The following is a 17,445-nucleotide window of genomic DNA, read 5'->3' on the forward strand; positions in this document are numbered from 1 at the left end:
CGCGGCCTTGCCCCCAAGGCGGGGCCTGACTCCTCCGGGCGCTGGTCTTCCAGGATCTCCCTACCAATCCTGGGCGAGCTAAGGTTCCCAGGAGATGTGCGGGGCGCGGGCCTCCTCTGCCTCAGCGTCCAGAAGAGCCCCCAGCCCACAGCTGTGAAGTCCCAGCCCGTGGCTGCGGTCACCTCCCTCCGCCCTGTCCCCAGTCTCCTCCAGACCCAGACCCACTGCCTCTGACCCAGCGGTTGGTGACTTCACCTCTCCCTTCGGAGAAAAAGGACCCCCCCTCCCCGCACCTGTCTCTGCCTTTGCATCAGGGACCCAAACATTAGTGGGGTGTGTCTCTGCCCCTCAAGATGTAGGCATGACTGGTGGAAGCCCTGTCGGAACTGCGACCTCTCGAGGCCCCCCGGGCTCTGCACGTTCTGGCGTCCGGGTCCTCCCGCCTGTCCTTGCAGCCACCCACTCACGCAAAGCCTGCACCTTCAGGGCCATCTTTCTGGAGCAGTTGGAGCGGTTCCCGCAGCCGTGAAAGCAGCCCAGCCAGGGCTGGCGCTGCCCTACTGATCCTGTGTGGCAGTCCCTGGCACCCCCTCTGCCTGATCTCCACTCCCCCTTTCAAGGGCCCTGGGCATCTGCCACCAGGCCTGGGTGTCCTTTGAGCTCTAAGGCCTCATCCTGGGTTAGAGCTCTCCCTGAGTAGCCTGGATGCTGGCTCATCACCTTCTCTATGTAGGCAATGGGGTCATGGCCCGTGGCCTGGCCCTCCTGCTGGACTCAGCCCCACCTTCCCCAACAGGAGCCTCCCTCAAGCCCCTTCCCCAGGCTAGCCTGGGCCTGCCACTCTTGGAACTTGCAGCCCGTGAAAGTCCCTAAGTCTGTCCTGGTTCAAAGGAGAGGAGGCAACAGATACGGCCAGAGGCCCTTTCTGCTCCTCCCTCTTTCTTGCCCGGCCCTTGTTTCTGAGAAGAGGAATCTTCACTCTGTCTCCGTCTCCTCACCTGCCCTTCCCTCCCCAGCTCCTTACCCTTGCCAAGGTCACCAGTGACCGCCATTTCTCTAAGCAGAAGGACATCTGTCAGGCTGTCCAAGTGGACCTCTGTGCTGCGTGGCCTGCCACCCTCTCCACGCACTCTCCTCTCTCCTGCGGACTTCCTAAACCTCAGACGCCCTCATTCTTCCTGGAGTCACAAGGCCCTGTAGCCCCAATTTTGCTGCAGGTCCTGGCATTCCCAGGGCTGCCCCTGGCTCTGCCCTTCCCCTGCTTTTGATCCCGTCCTTGCCCTGACTTTGTCCCCCATCTTACACCGTCTTGTCCCTCACCTGCACCATTCCAGCCCCGACCGCCCTCTGAGTGAGAGCAACACCAGTGCCTGCCCCCATAACTCCAAGCCCTCCAGGAAAGCATAGGCCAGGAAGGCTGCTGCCTGGGGCCGAATTCAGACTAAGGAAAGGTGGCGCAGAGCAGCCCACCATGGAGAAACAGTACAGTCCAAGCTCAGGGGTGGGCCGGGCGCGGTGCCTCCCACCTGTAATCCCAGCACTGTGGGAGGCCGAGGTGGGAGGATCACTTGATCCCAGGAGTTTAAGACCAGCCTGGGCAACAAAGTGAGACCTCGTCTCAAACAAAACAGTGTAGGGTGGGCAAAGTGCACCTAACTCCACAGTGGCTGAAACACCAGGACTGGGGACATGGGGACGTGGAGAGACTTCCCTCTGCAGGAGCAGGGAGTGGGTCAGCTGTGCTCACTGACCTCTTACCCATTCATTTTCTGCCTAAGTTCTAGTGTGAGAGGTCACACTGGGTCTCCAGTATGGCTCCTGACACCTCAAGCTGGCATGTCTGAAGCTGAGCTCGCCCCCACCCCTTCAACACCAGCTTCCACTGGGCTATTTCCATTCCCGCAGAAGGCATGCCCATCCCCCCTGCAGCCTGACGTCACGACACTGCTCCCTCCCCACTCTCTATTACTCAGGATCCCGAGATCCTGCCTCCCCAGCTTGTGTCCCTGCCCCTGCCCCTGCCGCTGCCTAGCCTAGGTCTTCTCATCACCTACCCCCAATCAACCCAGTCTTCACCTTAAAGCCACAGGATCTTTCCAAAGGGCACTTTCCATCCTGGAATCCTTCAGCCCCTCAGGGGCCCTCCCTGGTCCCCTCCCGCTTCTCACCACCAGCCCCACAACGTGTCTGCATCACCTGTGTCTGCACCAACGCTCTTCCTCACTCCCTACTTAAGAAATGCACCTCAGTTGGCCGGGTGCCTGTAATCCCAACATTTTGGGAGACCGAGGCTAACACGGCAAAACCCTGTCTCTACTAAAAATACAAAAAATCAGCTGGGCGTGGTGGCACGCACCCGTAATCCCAGCTACTCCAGAGGCTGAGGCAGGAGAATCGCTTGAACCCAGGAGGCGGAGGTTGCACTGAGCCGAGATAGCCTCACTGCATTCCAGCCTGGGCGACAGAGCAAGACTCTGTCTCAAAAAAAAAAAAAAAAAAAAAAAAAAAAGAAAAAGAAATAGGTCTCAGTATTTAGAACACCACCTCCTCCAGGAAGCCCTCCTTTCCTTCCCCTCCTTCTTCCTCCTCAGACACCTCCTTCAGGCCACTCTGGATGCTCCCCTCACACTCTGTGATTTTTTTTTTTTGAGATGGCGTCTCGCTGTGTCACCCAGGCTGGAGTGCAGTGGCACGATCTCGGCTCACTTCAACCTCCACCTCCTGGGTTCAAGCGATTCTCCTGCCTCAGCCTTTGGAGTAGCTGGGACTACAGCACCCGCCACTGCGCCCGGCTAATTTTTTGTATTTTTAGTAGAGACGGGGTTTCACCATGTTAGCCAGGATGGTCTTGAACTCCTGACCTCGTGATCCACCTGCCTCGGCCTCCCAAAGTGCTGGGATTACAGGTGTGGGCCACCACGCCCAGCCTCTGTGATTTTTTTTTCCGCTCACTGCCTCCCCCACTGAGGGTCGCTGTGACTCTTTTTCTGTGTCCTTGACCTGGTAGGGTGCCAGACACACACAGGTGGTATTTCCTGAGCACCAGGGTGGGCCACGCCCTGTCTGGGCACCATCACCCCTCACTCTCACCGTGACCCTCATTTCCTGGTCAGGGAAACAGGCCTCAGAAGGTTAAGAGCCTTGCCAGGCATCCAGCTAGCAGCTGCCGAGGGAACCTGAAACTGGAGCTCCAGGGCCTGCCTCTGTCGTGGGCTCCACAGGTGACTGATGACCAGTGACAGGGCTAGGAAGGACCCAGATCTCCTTCCCCTTGGTCTCCCAGCACCGGGCAGGACCCCAGGGTGGAGTGGACTCTGGGGTGGGGATGGCCAGAGACACACATCTGTCTCCTCCCCTCACAGCTACTTCCCCCCTGGCGTGAAACCACAGGTCACGAGCCCCTGGCCTGTCACTACTACAGCAGCGGGGATTTCCAGGAACTGGGGGAGGGGCTTTGAGAAACTCAGGTCAGAGACCCCAACAGGAGTAGTAGAGAAATGTAGGGTGGGCTCCTGCAGGAGGGATCAGCAGCATTTTGCAGAGACCCCGGCAAGGGTAGGGGAGGATGGGGATAAAGAGACGAGGAATAAAGTCCCACGTGTGACTGGAGAGATGAACTTCTCTGGAAGAAGCCATCACAAAGGGCTGGGGGGGCAGCCTCATCTGCAGACGACAGTGTCCCTGGAGACAGCCATCCTTCTGAGTTGCCCTGAGGACACACCCAGAAGGGCACAATGCTGGGAGATGGCACTGGGCGCTCTCGACCTGCTTCCAGGAGAGCCATGTGTGGCCCCAGCAGGGCCGGAGGAAATGGGCCAAGAACACAGGTGTACCATCAGGGGTATGACCAAAGGTGCTTTATTTTCTTATCATTAAAAGTTAAGGCTTAAACAATGATACAGTGAAATTTTATTTATTTATTTATTTATTTATTTTTGAGATGGAGTGTCACTCTGTCACCCAGGCTGGATTGCAGTGGCGCAATCCCGGCTCACCGCAAGCTCTGCGTCCCATGTTTAAATAAAAAAACATGCCAGAGGTAAAGACAACATGGCGCACGTAGGACTCGGCACTGCACAAGCTGCTTCGTGCAAGGAGGCTCCCCAAAGTCGAGGGCAGCAGGGGAGGTGGAGCCCTGAGCTGCTCCCGCTGGACAGCAGGCACTGAGGGGGCAAGAGGTCGGAGGCAGATGACTGCAATGACCCCAAGGACAGGGCAGCTCCCCCTTCTCGCCCACCCCAAGCTTTGAGGGTTGATGGAAAAGGGCCTGAGTGTGTCCTCCTGTTTGAGGACCCGGCGGGGTGGGCAGGGACTCCAGCCGGCCCTGACCACTAGGCGGCAGTGTTCGGCGTTTCTTCTGCAGCCAGGTGGGCAGGTGGGCAGGTGGGCAGGTGGGCAGGTGGGCAGGTGGAGGACCCCGCTGGCTCACAGGTGCTATAGTAGCCACTTGGGTTTTTTTGACACAAACTTCCAAATGACCAGGGCCAGGGGCTGCACCTGCACCACGACCAGGTTTTCCGAATGGGTGTCAGATAAACGCTCAGCCCTAGGCAGCCTGGACTCCACGTCTGGTCTCGGGGTGCACCCTGAAGGTCAACACGGCCTCCTCACACTCCACCCAGGGAGCCAGGGCTCACCGCCACAGCCCTTGCCCGCCTCAGACCCTGACCCATTCATTGAGTTCCCTGAGCACCTACTATTATGCCAGGTGCTGAGTGAGGCCCCTGCCAGACAAAGACAAGTTAGAGTCCCTACCCTCAAGACCTGGCAGCCTACCAGGGAGCAGCAGCGTCCCCAGTGGTACAGCCAATGCTACTCCAGAAACGTGGTTCCTAGAAGAAGGGGGGACAAGGGAAGGAGGTGCTGGGACTAGCTCAGTGGGTCCCAGAAGAGGTGATCTCTGAATTAAGACTTGAAAGATGAAGAGAGAGCATAGAGCAGAGGAGAAACATGATCCAGTTTGTATTTAAATAAGTCACAGACTGGTCGGGCGCAGTGGCTCACACCTGTAATCCCAGCATTTTGTGAGGCCAAAGTGGGTGGATCACCTATGGTCAGGAGTTGGAGACCAGCCTGGCCGACATGGTGAAATCCTGTCTCTACTAAAAATGCAAAAATTAGCCGGGCGTGGTGGCAGGTGCCTGTAATCCCAGCTACTAGGGAGGCTGAGGCAGGAGAATCGCTTCAACCCAGGAGGGGGAGGTTGCAGTGAGCCGAGATCATGCCACTGCACTCCAGCCTGGGTGACAGAGCGAGACTCCGACTCAAAACAAAAAAAAACAAAACAAAACAACAACAACAACAACAAAAAAACATGAAAACAAAACCCAAAGCCATAAGATAGAGAGGAATGGGGAGCAACTGCTTGCTGGGGACAGGTTTTCCTTTAGGAGTGGGGAAATGCCGTGGAACTAGACGTGGTGGTTGCACAACATGCTCATTCATGCAACCACCACCTCTGTCTGGGGTCGTTCAAATGGTTGGCTAATATGTCAATTTCACTTCAATTTTTTTAAAAGGACAATGAACAGTTTCATGGCAGGCTAGAGGGAAGAATGTGCCCCGGACACCTGCCACAGACTAGGCCCAGAAAGCAGTCTGAGGGAAGGCTGGTGGTAGAGGCGGCAGGAAGGGAGGGGGTGGCACTGCCTGGTCAAGCTCTGGGCAGACACCAGCCCCACACTGAGCTGGCCTGCAGAAGGAAGCAGCCCCGTGCCCCACCTCCCAGGCCAGAGCGCTCTGCACGCTCTGCTCAGGAACAGTCTTGCCCAACTCTGGCCTGAGTGTGTGTCCTAATGTCAACCACAAGACAGTTCAAGCACTTACAGTAAGTGCAAGAGTTACTGCAGGGAGCGTGGCGGGTGGGGGAAGGGGGTGTCCCGCCACCACAGGCCCCAGGAGCAAACCTAGAGAATCTCCGATCACCCTGGACGTACAGCAGCAGTGCAGACCAACCCACAGGGGCTTCAGTTCATTCTGCAGTGCTGGGCACTCCTGCCCCTTGAGGCTGACAGTCTTTAGGACGGGGGGTGGGGAGACCAGCCAACACCTGTCTCAGGTGCTGTGAAGCTAGAACGGGGACCCAGCCTCAGCGGGGAGCTCAGGGGAATCCTGGGAGGGATACTAGGGCCCAGGCATGAGGAGTGGAAAACAGCACGTGCAAAGGCCGGGAAACAGAGGCTTTCAGTTCAGAGGAACTGAAAGAAACGTGGTGCCAGAGAGCCTGTGGCTGTGTTGGAGGCCAAGCTTCCTGCCAGGCTAGCAGACCAGGAGGCCTCTCAGAACCAGGACAGGCGCTGCCCCAACAGTCCCCTGAAGGTACTGCAGGAAGGTGTTATGAGGAGCAAAGAAAGAGGGCTTGGCAGGAAGGGGCCACCCCCGTGTCCAGTCTGGGGAAGAGGAACTCAAGAGGATAGAGTGGGCAGAGGCAGCTCACGTGACAGCAGGCAGAGGCTCCACAGCAGCTGCAGGGAGGGCCCCCAGCAGCCTCGGTCTCACTGGAGGAACTGGACAGGGAGGGGGCATCCGTGCAGGGCTCAAAAGAAAAAAGGCATTCTATTTTTCTTTGTAATATACCGATCCACAATTAAACACAAGGTACTAGAAAAGACATGTGGCCGGGCGCGGTGGCTCACCCCTATAATCCCAGCACTTTGGGAGGCCGAGGCGGGCGGATCACAAGGTCAGGAGATGGAGACCATCCTGACTAACACGGTGAAACCCCTTCTCTACTAAAAATACAAAAAAATTAGCCGGGTGTGGTAGCGGGTGCCTGTAGCCCCCAGCTACTCGGGAGGCTGAGGCAGGAGAATGGTGTGAACCCAGGAGGCGGGGCTTGCAGCGAGCCGAGATTGCACCACTGCACTCCAGCCTGGGCGATAGAGTGAGACTCCATCTCAAAAAAAAAAAAAGAAAGAAAGAAAGAAAGAAAAAAAATATATATAGACGCAAACTTTCAAAGGAAATACCTATTTTGAAATTTTGAATCAGAAAGGTTGAGTTTGCTTTTTGATACTCGGTTTTACACATGACAGGGGTTCTTTACTATTTTTTTGTGGAGATGGAGTCTCCCTGTGCTGCCCAGGCTGGTCTCAAACTCCTGGACTCAAACAACCCACCCACCTCAGCCTCCTAAAGTCTTGGGATTACAGGTGTGAGCCACCACACCCGGCCTTGACAGGGATTCCTGATGAAACGTTTGACACTGATTCTTCGTGGTGCCTCCTCTAAGTCTCCCTTAAACTTTGCTGAGTGTAGTTGTCCACACAGCAGGCACTAGGAACAAAAGAAAACAAGACAGATCAGGGAAGGATGCCGTTCTCACCGGCCATGGCTGCAAATGCAGCAGACATGTATCTGTCGCCTCAGTGGAGAGACTCACTGGTGACCACAATGCACAGATGCAGTCTTATCAACCTAGTGCCTCCCTCTCTCCTCCGACACCCTGCAGAAGAGGCACCCAGGACTTCCCATCCCTCTAAGCCTTCTCATAGCAAGTTATTTCACAGTGACCTTCTTTTACCAGTTCTCACTTTTATTTAGGACTCAAATTAACACCAACCAAACATATCACTAACTCACTTATTTTCACATTTTCAAAGTTGGATTGTGCTGCAAATCCATACATTTGTGCTCACTACACATTTTTTTTATTACATTCATTGAGAGGCTCCAAAGCATCAGTCCAATAAACATTTTTCCAGCCCAATAACCATCCTTCATAAGAACTAAGAGGTAAAATTATTCACACAACTATGTTTTCCCTTCGATCCTTAGCTCATAAGCATTTGACCAAATGCCAATGTTTTTGCCGGTTCGTGTTGCCTGTGCCTTATCACAGGTCACACGTCTACAGGACACGGTATCCACTGACTTTGCTTCCTTGGTCCCAAGCAAAGGCGTTGACAAATTCCATAGTGTGGTAAAATGAGTGAGTCTGCAACTGTGGGAGGCATTTTGTTTTTAGAAATGAGTCACATTACATTGTACCTAACTTCTCAAGCACAATCTGATACTAAGATGATGAAGATAGTTCTTAAAAACTCTTTATACCAGATTATTTTAAAAAATCCACATACTTTTCTACCTAACATAGATGTTGTAGGGTGAAGCGCCTATGAGGCTTGTTTGGCACTCCTGCTTCATTTGATAATTTCTCCATGCAAACAAGACATTTAGGCTGACAAAGAAAACCAGCAAGAATCCAGATGAGCTGGGCCCAGTGGCTCACGCCTGCAATCCCAGAACTTAGAGAGGCAGAGGCGGGAGGATCGCTTGAGCCGGGGACTTCAAGACTGGCCTGGGCAACATAGCAAGACTATGTTCTCCACAAAAAGGGAGAAAAAAAAATCCATATGAACCCAAATTTGAGGCAGGTGCTATATTGCCTAATGAGTGGCCATTTGGGTTTTTTTGACCAGTGGTTTTGTGAGTTTGATGACATTGTGGACTTAGTAAAATGTGACAAAGTAAATAACTGTAAAAATCAAATCGATTCCTGGACAGTGGGAAAAAAAGGGGCAATCTCGGCCGGGCGCAGTGGCTCACGCCTGTAATCCCAGCACTTTGGGAGGCTGAGGCGGGCGGATGACGAGGTCAGGAGACTGAGACCATCCTGGCTAACAAGATGAAACCCTGTCTCTACTAAAAATATAAAAAAATTAGCCGGGCGTGGTGGTGGGCGCCTGTAGCCCCAGCTACTCAGGAGGCTGAGGCAGGAGAATCGCGTGAACCCGGGAGGCGGGGCTTGCAGTGAGCCGAGATCGCGCCACTGCACTCCAGCCTGGGCGACAGAGCGAGAATCTGTCTCAAAAAAACAAAAAAAAACAACAAAAAAAAACAAAAACGGGGCAATCTCAATAGGCCTGTGGTTTAGTTAACAGCAATACAACAATGCTCATTTCTTTGTTTTGATATTGACATGGAGGAAGGTGAGGGTACATGGAAACCCTGTACCATCTCTGCAACTCTTCTGCAAATCAAAAATTACTTCAAAATAAAAAGGTACACAACTAAATTATTAAATATAAACTACTCACGGAGACTGCAAAGGCTTTATGGGTTCAGAAAGTGGATAAGAGAAATATGAAGGCCTCTGAAATCTTCAAAATGTTTTAAAACAAATTCCACTGAAAAACTCAAAAAATGAAGTACACGGCTTACAAAAATAGAAAAATTAAAATACTTTAGTTCATTAAAACTCTGAAAAAATTCAAGTACAAATGACTTACTCTCAAAAGTTCTTCTGTTTAAACTGATTTTCTGAAGCCCCAAAGGCATATAATCTGCTTTAATGAATTCAGTTAATAAACTATTTTAAATTAGGTTCAATTGTTGTTTTAAAAATAAATGTTAAACACTTATTCAGCACAAAGTGGTCTATTCAAAAAAATAAAAAAATAGGCTAGGCATGGTGGCTCACACCTGTAATCCCAGCACTTTGGGAGGCCAAGGTGGGTGGATCACGAGGTCAGGAGTTCAAGACCAGCCTGACCAACATGGTGAAACCCCGCCTCTACTAAAAATACAAAAAAAATTTAGCTGAGCGTGGTGGCGTATGCCTGTAATTCCGGCTACTCAGGAGGCTGAGGCAGGAGAATCGCTTGAACCCGGGAGGCGGAGGTTGCAGTGAGCCAAGATCACGCCGCTGCACTCCAGCCTGGGCGATTCTGTCTCAAAAAAAATAATAATAATCAAAAAATAATTGTTTGAATATTTCTAAAAACAAATGATAATTTATTATGCAATTTCATCAAATGTTGGCTTTTTTTTTTTTAAACAAAGAATGGCTACTTCATAGGCAGAGCAGCCACTTTTGGCTAATTTTTAACATCCAAAGCTAATAAATAATCAAGAAGAAATAGAGAACATTAACAAAATAAATTATGTTCTATTTGAGAATACCTAATATCAGATAATAACAAGTACAGTGATAAGAATAAAAAAGATAATAATCACACATACCTTCTAGGTTAGTAGAAAAGTTAGGAAAATATATTAAATTTAAAGAAACAATATTTTGCATGCACACAAAAAACAAAGAACTTCGCTCATGATGTGGAAATCATGACCCAGCAGCAATCCGTCTTCCTGGTCCAGATCACTGGAAGGCCGGGGTGCGGCCCCCTGGGGCAGCCACGCAGAACCTGCTGGACTTAACTTGCCAGAAAAATCACCACCCAGTTCAGGAAGTTTGCAGAGGGAAACCTACAAATGGTCCGCGGATATGCCTTCCCTGCTCCTGGAGGCTCCCTCTGGAAGAGGCTTGCAGCATTCCAGTCACAGAATGTGGGTGGGCACTACAGCGGCAGCCTCCCACACCTGCTGGGCTGTAGGCCCACGAAGCCTCCGGAGGCCCCTCTGGCTGAAGAGATCAGACTCGGCTTGGAGCCTTGGAGTTGATGCAGCAAGACCATGTTTAATGAACATCAAAGCTGGCGGTACAGACGAGGGCCTCAGGGGCTCAGGCGGGGGCCTGGAGGGCTGCGGTGGGCTGTGAGATGAGTGGCGACTTCCCTGCCATACCTCTCCCCTTCCCCGTGAGAGGGATTCACCCTGTCCCCTTGCGAGCCTCTCAACAGTCCTCTGAGGAGGACAGCAGGGCGTGGGGACTGGCCCCGTTTCACAGTTGGGGAAGCTGAGTTGCAGACGGGTTTGTCAGCTTGCCCAAAGCAACACAGGGTTCCCGGTCCTTCCTCCTCACCACTGTGGGCCCAGTCAGAGGCTACGTGAGCAGATGGTCAGGGGAGGCTAAAGCCCCATGGGAGGAGCAGGCAATGGTGCAGGGATGGACAGTGGCACGGTGCAGGGGACTCCAAGTGGCACTGGCTGGAGGCCAGCAGGGACAGGGGTGGGGGCAGGACTGCTGGTACCTGCCTCTGTGACCCAGGCTTCCATGGTCCCAGAATAGCCACTTGGGCCTCTGTGTCTCCCTTCTCCCCTCCGTGGTGCCCAGACCCTCAAGACCAGTTGAAGGAGGTCACGGGGCATGGAGGGAGGTCACAATGCAGGGGGCTGCCCCCTATAGTGCCCAGAGGCAAGGCCTCCCTTGGCACCTACCTGCATCTGGCCAGCGCAGGGCTCAGGCAGGGCAGGGGCCCAGGGGCCCAAAGGCTGTAAGGTGAGAGACTCACAGAAAACCCTGACACGTGGCCAGCCACAGCACCACAAGAGGGACAGAGGGAGGACATGCATCCATGCAAGGTGGCCAAGGAGGTGCTGTGTAGCCAGGGCCAGGGGAGGGCACAGGGCCTGGTGCAGAGAAGCAGCTGGGGCTGCACTGAGATGAGCATGCCACAAAGAGGGGCTTGGGCGTGACCCTGGGCCCCAGGTCATTGCAAGGACAAAGAAGTGAAATGGGCAGCTGCAGGGGCTACAGGAGCTCAAGGAGGCCTGGGCTGGAAGGGAAGGGGGCTGAGAAGCCCCCTGGGTCCAGGCTTCTCTGGGCAGACCCCTGGAAATGGAGCTTGCTGGTCTGAGTCGGTCCCTGAGGGCCTCTCCCGGGGCCACCTCTTCAGATGGGAACACGCAGGGAGGCCCAGCAAAAGCTTCAGGCTCTGCAGAAACACAAGGACATGTGACATCCCCCTCCAGCTCCCACCCTCCCTGGGGGTGGAGCCCAGCACAAATCCCACCCTCCTCCTCCCACCCAGCAGCTCCCAAACGCAGCCCAGGGGAGCCTCAGAGGGGGCCAAGCAGGGTTACTGTGAGAGGTGGCCCAGGAGGCCTGGGGAGGGAACTGGGGCAAAGGCCCGGGACAGGGGGTGGGGTCCGCCAGGGGGCAGGCCCAAGGGTGCCAGTCTGTTCTCAGGATCTACGCTGGCATTCAGTCGCCAGCCAGCCAGGCTGCAGGGCCCTGTTCGAGAGGGCGCGATGCTATGCGGCACCAGCAGGGGGCACCACAAGCCCACCCTTAGCTGCACATTCCCACTGCCATTCCACTCCCACCCCAGGGGCTCAGGCTGCATAGAGAGGCTCAGGGGCAGCAAGACCCAGGCACTCCCAAGGCCTTGGGCTAAGGAAGCCTCCACGGAGGAGGGGGGTACTTCCTTTGCCAGCTCTGGGTGGGGCTGGGGGCAGAGCAGCCCCTCCAGCTCTGACCCAGATGCAGGTGGACTGGGGAAGCCCAGCCCAAACCCCAGGTAGAGGCAGCAGCAGGTCCAGGCAACGCCATGGGGTCCTGCTGTCCCCCAACCCTGCCTACCACATGGAGGTCTCATCTGCTCTCTGCTGCCCGAGGCGGCAGCCCAGCCTTGGCCCACCACCCCACCGCGGCTCAGTCACCGTGGCACAGTCACCATGGCACAGGCCGTCACTGGGTGTCAGGGTCCTGGAAGCCCCAGGCCTCCACGGCAGCAATGAGGAAGTTCTCGGAGCAGAGGGGCTGGTTGTTGAAGGTGTCGCAGTGGCTTGTGCGGCCCCGGTTCAGGTCCCCATCGATGTAGAGCGCCTGGCCGCCTCCTCCCCCTGCAGGATGCTCAGGTCAGCGGCAGCCTGACTGCCCTATCAGCACTGCCCCAGGCACCTCACCTGCTGTCCCAGCTGTCCTGCCCTACATGGGCCTCTCTGAAACCACACAGACCCTTGACCCTCCATAGCCCCCAGGACCGGCTGTCCAGGCTGGTCCCTCCCTTCCAGCCCCCTCCCACCCATCATGCCTGGTCCACCCTGACAGCCAGGGCCTCTTCTCTGCCACCCCGGTCAGGGAGGGCTGGGTGCAGCAGCTTCAGCTGCCTGGACCCCACACCCTCATCCCAGGGCCCCGTCTGCTGGCGCTCACCAACGATGAGGCAGTCACTGCCCCCCGCCATGAACATGGACTCGGTCTTGGAGGGCAGGTTGAAGTGGCGAGCGGCCAGGAAGGGCGAGAGGCGGTCAGCAGGGTCTGAGGAGGCGGAGTGGCTGAGTGGGGCGGTGGGCTCGGCAGCCATCAAGGGTGGGGGCTTGGTCAGCTCGGGGTGCTTGATCACCACCCACTCGTAGCGCTGCACCTCAGGCTGCAGCTGGGGTGGAAGGGGAGCGTGAGGAGCCGGCACAGGCGCTCGCAGGCCCCTCTGCGCCAGAGCCACAGCCCGTTTCATCCCTTGAATCTGCACCCAGAGCCCAAGGTGGCTGCAGCCCGAGCCAGGGGCTGGGGAGGTGGTGGCTCGAGCAGATGAGGCCCCCTGCCCTGGAGCAGCGCGAGGCTGAATGATCAAACCCGGAAGCACACAGGGTGATGATGCTGCTGGGTGACTGCCATGGCGACATCCAACAGTGTCCCCAGGGCAGGCAGGTGCTCTTGGAGGGATGCAGCTACAGGGTCTGCATGGGGGTTGGGGGGCACTTGGCCCCACTCACCCTAAACACAAAGCATTCTCCGGTCCCAAAGAAGCCCAGTTTGCCTCCAAACTTATTTCTTTCGCTCCAGTCTGTGGACAGGTAAGCGCCACACACCTGGGGGAAAGGTCTGGGTGAGGCTGTGCCCACAGGCCCCCAGGAGCATCCCTGTGCTCCAGACTACTGACGAGCCTGTCCCAGGTCACAGGTGGGGGTGCAGGCATCGCCGTCTCCCACCCCCACCTCAGGGCAGGGATGGTGTGGGAAAGGCAGTGTTGCAGGTGTGTGTACCCTGCCCCTGGCTTGGGGCTGGCAATGAGGGTGGGCGGGGGCTGTGTTGGGGATAGTCTCATTTCCCCTTGTGGCCCTGAGTGTGGGATGAGCCCCATGTGCTGGCCATACCCACGCTCTGACTCTGGCTCCAGCCCAGGAGGCCTAGGCCCTGCAGCCCATCAGAGCCAGCTCTGGCTCCAGGGCCCCTGCTCACCTCCTTCTGCGTGGTCTTGATGAGCAAGAGGGTAGGCTCATGTCCTTCACACTGGAAGTAGAACCTGGCATAGAGACACGCATGCCAGCTGTTACCCTGCACACCCTCCCAGCCGCCTCCTGCAGCCTCCGCTGACCCCGGCTGTCTTGGGGCGAAGACCTGGGAACTGTGCCTCCTTCTCTCTGGGTCCCAACAACACCCTCACCCAGGTGTTCTTCTCACCTGGCCCTTCTCTGCCATCCCCAGGACAGCCTTCCCTGGTGTGACTCAGGGGAGAGGCCTTGCAGCGGAAGGCCCCAGTGCAGAGCCAAGCGCCAGGGGCTGGGGAAGCAGGAACCAGAGGAACAGGTCCCTGCGGTGGGGAGGTTTGGGCCATCCTCGCAGCCCAGGCACGTGGGAGCCAAAGAGGCCCAGGTCTGCCAACGTGGCACCCGGAGCTTGGCTGATGTCCTTGGCAGGGCCAGGAGAAGTGGCTCCAGCTGTGCCAAAATGCTTGAGTTGTTATGAACCTGTGAACCGTGCTGGGTGGGGGCTGGACCAGCTCTGCCTGCCTCACCTCCAGGTCACCCCAGGCCCAACGCAGAGCTCCCACAGCCACATGCTGTCCAAGGCTGGAGGGAGGCTCCCTGGCTGCATCTGGCAGCACCACCCTGGAGGGCAGCATGCCCCGGGCCCCTGACAGAGCACCATGTGGATGACAGGGTGGGGCGTGAGCACAGCCAGGACCTGCCGCCCACATGGTCCCCCAACCAAGACAATGCTGTGAGCTCCGAGGTGGGGATCCTACCTCCCAGGCGTCTTCATGACGCCTGCACAGCCCCAAGCTGTGGCACGCCTGCCATGACCCCCAAAGTCTGGGTGGCCTGGGGAGGACAGAAGCCCAGAAAGGGACCCTGATTCTTAGGCCCCACAGGAAGAAGCAGGGCCTCACCAGGTGCCGAGGTTTGAGGCCATTCCCAGCCTCTGTGGTCAGGACACGTGGCTGGGCGGCTCTGCCACCCGCTCTGGCCCCTTGGGGTGTTACCTGGCCAGGCTGTACCCATGCTGCAGGGAGGAGAACAGCAGAAGGGGCTGGCACAGGGCAAATCGCTCAGGGACCCAGGACCAGATGTCTCTCATCTCCCTCACGCTGACGATCTCCGAGCGGAAGTTCTCTGCATGGACCGCCAAGTGTACAAACTGCCTGAGGGGAGCGAGCAGGGGTCAGAGCCTGAAGGCATGTCTGGGGCCAGGCCATGCCCCCCGAGGTATGCCCCACAGCCTCTTTGGAACTAAGCCCAGAAGGAACTTCTCACCTGCTTGCCCTGGCCCCAGTTTAGGGCCGGGTTCTAGGTGCCCAACGGGGAGAAAGTTCCCACCTCCCACCCATTACAGAAGGGAAAGTGCCCAGTTTGGATGGGGACAATGCACCTTTTCTCTAAGAAATCAGGACAGAGAGCAACTGCTCTGGCAAGACAAGGCTTTAGGGTGAGCCAAGCACCAGCAGATAGCATGACAGAGGCAGACAGGCAGGGAGGCAGGCAGACAGACAGACAGAAGGCGCCTGAGCATCAGTCCGGCTCAGAGGCAGCGCTGCTGAAGCTGAGCCACGAGAGCAGCCCTGGGACCCAGAGCAAGCAGCTGGCCTAGAGTCAGCCTGGTGGAAAGACAGAGGCCAGGTGTGCAGATACAGTTTCAGACCTACCTTTTAGAAAGTGACACACTGAAAAACAGGAGAAAGCAACGGACATGGAGAAGAAAAATAAAACAGACAAAGAGAGGTTAGTGTGAGTACCGATTCCCCGACAGGCCTTTGCTGGCCCAGAAGAAAGAGGGCTGCACGCCAACAGGCCGCAGCGTGGCACCATCACAGTGCCGGCTGCCAAATCCACATAGGACACCATGAACTCCTGACCCTGCTCCCCTGGGGCTGTGCTCCAGGCGGGGAGGCCACGCCCAGCAGCCACAGCAGAGACCGGCCACGGAGCCCAGAGCTTGAGGGGTGGAGCAGGGGCTGCCCTGAAATGACCCTGGGAGTGGGCCTGGCCTCCCGCAATGCCTTCTGACCCCATGGCCAGCATCAGCTTTCATCTCAGCCGTGGGCCTGGTCCCAGAGGATAGGACCCGATGTCCCTCGTCTGTGGCTGTAACTGGGAAGGCCATTCCTGTTTCAGTGTCTTTCCAGCCATGCACAGATGGCTGGGTGCACCACGGGCAGAGGCCGCCTGGAGGCCGGCAGGATGAGCTCACGCCAGACACATCCTGCCCCAGCCCCCCACCCCGGGTGTGCCCCTCACAGGCTGCCGGGGACCTACCTCTTCTGCTTCACGGTGATGCCCTTCTGCTTCAGGGCTTTCTCATTGGCCATCTGCAGGAGCTGGATCTCCTTGCGGGAGAAGAGGCGGATGGCGAACGCTTTCTCCAGCAGCTTCTCGGGGGACACGGTCTTGGCGATGTCTTTGACGAACGTGCGGATGTCCTGCTTCACGCTGTCCGACTCCAGCGGCTGCCCGGCCCGCACTTTGTGGAAGAACTTGAGGATGGCCAGCGCCACGCGGTACAGCACCTTGTAGCCCTCCACCAGGAAGACGTCAAAGACCCGGGCGAAGTAGCAGAGGGGCAGCTCCCCAAACAGCCAGCGCTGCCAGTCCGCATAGACCTGCAGGACATCCTCCGACACGGCCACCATCAGCTTGTGGGCCGCCTGGCAGTACTTGTTCACCAGGTCCCCAAACGTCATGCAGGACGACTCAAAGGCCAGGAAGCTCTGGTCGATCAGCCTCCTGCCGGGGTCATTGCAGGCCAGGATGCGGCAGGCCTTCTCGAAGCACTCAGCCTCGTCGATGCTGTAGTGCAGCAGCAGGGCCACCACGGCCGGCAGGGCGGGGCAGAAGGAGATGTCGGGGAACTGGTTGGCGATACACAGGAGGATCTTGCGCACGGCCCCCTCACCGCGCGCATTCAGGCAGTAGCTGGGCACCTGCGTGTTGTCCACGAACTCAGGCAGCGGCAGGCAGCTGCTGCTGTGCTTGCCCACGATCTTGCCCACGATGTCGCTGTACACGCTGGCGTCGGGCGTGACCGTGCGGCAGGGAATGTCCCGGATCAGGCGCTGGTACACCTTTCCCCGCAGGGCGTGGCTTTGGGCCCAGTAGCCCTGGCGCGCCAGCTGCTTCAGTTCCTGCAGTTCAGTGCAGCTCAGCTCCTTGGGCCCCAGGTCCTGGATGGCAGCGTCCATCTTGTCTTTGTCCACGAAGCAGTTGTATCCTGGAGAGTCCATAGCGCCGCTGTGCTTGGGAGGAGGCCCTGGGCTGCCGGAAGGGGAGGACAGAGTGGCTAAATCCTCCAGCCCCCTTTCTGAGGGTTTTCTGCAAACCTGTCTGCCATCTCACACTCTGCAGGATTAAAAAAACACTTTTATCATCTGTTTCAAGGTTCACATTTTAAAAGGACGCATTTTTTCGAATGTGGTGTAGTTTTCTTTTCTTTTGAGACAGGGTCTCGCTCTGTTGCCCAGGTTGGAGGGCGGTGCAGTGGCGTGACCCTGCTCTCTGCAGCCTGGAATGGCTTGAACCCTCTTCTTGCCTCAGCCTCCTGAGTAGCTGCGACGACAGTTGTCCACCGCCATGCCCAGCTAATTTTTTTTTTTTTTTTTTTTTGAG

At 56.5% G+C, this 17,445-nt stretch overlaps 1 protein-coding gene across 7 annotated transcripts in view; it reads right to left on the reverse strand.

Moving 5' to 3' along the window:
* Positions 1-7,516: 7,516 nt before the first annotated feature.
* Positions 7,517-17,445, reverse strand: part of TBC1D24 (TBC1 domain family member 24) — a 30,746-nt gene continuing 20,817 nt past the window's right edge. For 3 of the 7 annotated variants that reach the window (XM_030799223.1, XM_012497130.2, XM_030799224.1), the window contains exons 2-8: positions 16,099-17,178; positions 15,489-15,506; positions 14,829-14,987; positions 13,805-13,868; positions 13,339-13,434; positions 12,779-13,001; positions 7,517-12,465 (exon numbers count right to left, since the gene is read on the reverse strand). In XM_030799223.1, coding sequence (XP_030655083.1) covers positions 12,311-12,465; positions 12,779-13,001; positions 13,339-13,434; positions 13,805-13,868; positions 14,829-14,987; positions 15,489-15,506; positions 16,099-17,063 — 1,680 coding nt within the window. In that variant the 5' untranslated portion in view covers positions 17,064-17,178 and the 3' untranslated portion in view covers positions 7,517-12,310. The remainder of the gene's footprint in view (positions 12,466-12,778; positions 13,002-13,338; positions 13,435-13,804; positions 13,869-14,828; positions 14,988-15,488; positions 15,507-16,098; positions 17,179-17,445) is intronic. The other 4 variants (XM_030799228.1, XM_030799227.1, XM_030799225.1 and 1 more) reach the window with 3 other exon arrangements.

Source organism: Nomascus leucogenys, chromosome 18 (assembly GCF_006542625.1).
Source record: "Nomascus leucogenys isolate Asia chromosome 18, Asia_NLE_v1, whole genome shotgun sequence".
Lineage (NCBI taxonomy): Eukaryota > Metazoa > Chordata > Mammalia > Primates > Hylobatidae > Nomascus > Nomascus leucogenys.